The sequence below is a fragment of the Stegastes partitus genome, unplaced genomic scaffold, assembly GCF_000690725.1.
Source record: "Stegastes partitus isolate 25-593 unplaced genomic scaffold, Stegastes_partitus-1.0.2 Scaffold1420, whole genome shotgun sequence".
Classification (NCBI taxonomy): Eukaryota; Metazoa; Chordata; class Actinopteri; family Pomacentridae; genus Stegastes; species Stegastes partitus.
This window is the reverse complement of record NW_007579151.1, coordinates 47,538-50,514: the sequence shown is the minus strand read 5'-3', so window position 1 is coordinate 50,514 and position 2,977 is coordinate 47,538. Positions and strand designations below refer to the sequence as shown.

At 45.3% G+C, this 2,977-nt stretch overlaps 1 protein-coding gene across 2 annotated transcripts in view; it reads left to right on the top strand.

The window, feature by feature from the left end:
• LOC103370412 (glutamate dehydrogenase, mitochondrial) overlaps positions 1-2,977 on the top strand; it is a 36,892-nt gene that overhangs the window by 23,595 nt on the left and 10,320 nt on the right. For both annotated transcript variants that reach the window (XM_008299463.1, XM_008299462.1), the window contains 4 exons: positions 526-705; positions 2,379-2,516; positions 2,645-2,782; positions 2,882-2,962. In XM_008299463.1, the coding sequence (XP_008297685.1) occupies positions 526-705; positions 2,379-2,516; positions 2,645-2,782; positions 2,882-2,962 (537 nt within the window). The remainder of the gene's footprint in view (positions 1-525; positions 706-2,378; positions 2,517-2,644; positions 2,783-2,881; positions 2,963-2,977) is intronic.

Genomic DNA, 2,977 nt, shown 5'->3' with positions numbered 1-2,977 from the left:
ATTAGTCAGCACCCCTGAATCATTCATTAGTGAATGACTGTAATAACTGATATCCAGTTTGGCTTCCTGTCCACTCTCCCCTCTAGCCTTCACTCACCTTATCCAGTCATGTGCCTTCTGTTGCAGATACCCAGAGCTTTGGAGTGGGTGCCAAATTCCTGGTCTGGGTATCTCATGGCAGTGGCTAATGGGTAGTGTGTATTGAGTACAGTCAGCTGCCACAAGGCCTTGTCCTCTGATCACATTTTACTACATGTGGGTCAAGCAGCCAAACGCTGAAACTGGTGCAGAAGGAAAAATGCCACTGATGGCTACTAGATGCTGGTTCCTAAAATATCAGATCAGCTGAGTTGCATTAAGATTTTTTCCCTCAAAGAAGTTTTGGTTAATTCTGAGAATCACTGCAAACACTGAGGCTTTAAGATCATTCCTGCCTAATTAAAAAATGCCAACAAGCCTGCTGTGTGCACCGTTGTGTACAGTCAGTGATCTGTGTGGTCTGATCTTTCTTCAACATGTCTGCAGGACATCAACGCCCATGCCTGCGTGACAGGGAAGCCCATCAGCCAGGGAGGAATCCACGGACGTATCTCAGCCACCGGTCGCGGAGTTTTCCACGGCATCGAGAACTTCATTAACGAGGCGTCTTACATGAGCATGCTGGGCTTGACTCCAGGCTTCCAGGACAAGACCTTCATCATCCAGGTACGCAGACATACACACTGTTGGTTGGATCAGAGTAGAAGCATTTCACTCGTACCGAAGTTATTTGCTCACAGGATTTAAGTTCTCATTTGAAGTCACGATGAGGGGTTTTAGCTTCAATCAGAGCCACACCATCTGCTTCAGCCCGACCCTGACCTCCTCGTTCTACGCTGACAGCAGTGAGCCGAGGTTTCTCTTCTTTGTTCATGGAAAGTGATGATTCAGTAAGAAACAAAAAAAAAAAAGTGATGCTGCTCTGCTACTTGAATTCCTGCAACTTTGCAAGACGGTTAAAGTTTAAAAGATCATTTATGCTAAGTTATATATAAAGGTTATATGCAGTCATCGGAACAGCTTAGTGGCTGTTCTTTCTTTGAAGATATAAACTGTAGATTTGTGAAAGGAGAAGTGTTTCTGCAGAGACGAGAAGTCAAAGAGCAGCATTCTCTGTAGCAGTTTCACTTCCACATGAGGCTCCTCACGTGTTGTGGATACAAGCACAAGCACTGACACATTGGCATGAAAATCCAAGACAGTGGCCTCAGCTGTTTTCCTGGAATAATTACCGCTTGTCATGACAACTGTGCCATGTGATACTCCGGATTAGAACAGCCCCATATGTTTAGATGCAGTCCGTTGAGGTAGCGGCAACCGTGTAACTGCTGCGACTTGTTTCCTTACCCGTTGCACATCACTCCCTTAATCAGTTCAAAGAGGCGGCCTTGTTTTTGTGCAACAGCAACGGAGCTAGAAATGAGAGATTTTGAAGAAGGACGGCATTTGCTGAGGGGATATTAGAGTGACGGGGTAAAGACTTCACTGAGGGGGTGAAGAAGCGGTGACAATGGCTGAATCATGATGTGAGTGTTCAAAAAGCTAATCCCTGTGTGTGTGTGTGTGTGTGTGTGTGTGTGTGTTTGAGGATTACTTTGTGGTGAGATTAGATTTTCTTAGAGATTTATTACCGAGAAGAGAGAGAGAGAGCAGATCTGTAGTGGGGTATTAAGACCAAGACATGATTTTACTCCCCTGTTGCACTTGTTTTTATCTTTTCCGTCAGTAGTGAAGTTTGGTCCTCCTCCAACAGTTACATTAGAGCTGACGTCAGAGGTCTGTGATGTAGCTGTACTGTGTTTACAATGAGATTATAGAGATTAGGGATTTTATGATGTCATCCATATGCGCACATCATCGTTTTTAAAATTATTTTTCTATATTTTCTTCAATATGCAGTCTATTCATATATCTATTGTTGGAGCGATATGATGTTTCCTCTACTGTGGCAGCTACTTATCCCTCCATCTACCACATCAAACATAATCCCAGCTGCATTAATCAACAAGGTCCCACAGTGATATACCTAAATAAGAACACATTCCGACTGTAAGCCGGCAACAGAATGACTTTTCCCAAAGATCACTGTTTCTGTCCGTCTGTTTTGTCCTTTCTCACCCACATTTACATCAAATAAACAAAATAAAACATGTGGCACCCATCTGATGGTTTCAGATCATGTTTAGGAGGTTATGACCTAAACCAACCACACGATGGCGCCAGAGTACATCATTACATGAAGCAGAGCAAACTCAGTACAGTGGGATGTGATGTGTAAATGGCTTGCTGTTGATGTTGTTGGACCGTGGCCGTTGTGACGTTCTTGTGCCTCTTCACAGGGCTTTGGTAACGTGGGTCTCCACTCCATGAGGTACCTGCACAGGTTTGGGGCCAAGTGTGTGGGCATTGGTGAGATTGACGGAGCCATCTACAACCCAGAGGGCATCGACCCCAAGCAGCTGGAGGACTACAAACTGGTACCGGCGCAGCTTTCCCCTCTCCAAAATTCACCAATTCTTCTTTTACTCGTTCTTGTTTCCATAACAACACCACCGTTAATGAACACAGATTATTCAACATTTTACTCCCTCTGTGCTTTCTGCAGCAACACGGCACCATCGTGGGCTTCCCAGGAGCCAAACCCTACGACGGCAACATTCTGGAAGCCGACTGCCACATCCTGATCCCCGCCGCCGGAGAGAAGCAGCTCACGCGTATCAACGCCCCCAGGATCAAGGCTAAGGTAAACACTGGATTTGATTTAAAATAGAGTGCTGTGATTTGAATTGTCATCGGGATTTACTTGAGTAAGGACACTTGGTGTGGCTTTGTGCTTTGTCAGATCATTGCTGAGGGTGCCAACGGTCCCACCACCCCTGATGCTGACAAGGTCTTCCTGGAGAACAACGTCATGGTTATTCCTGTAAGCACACACCAC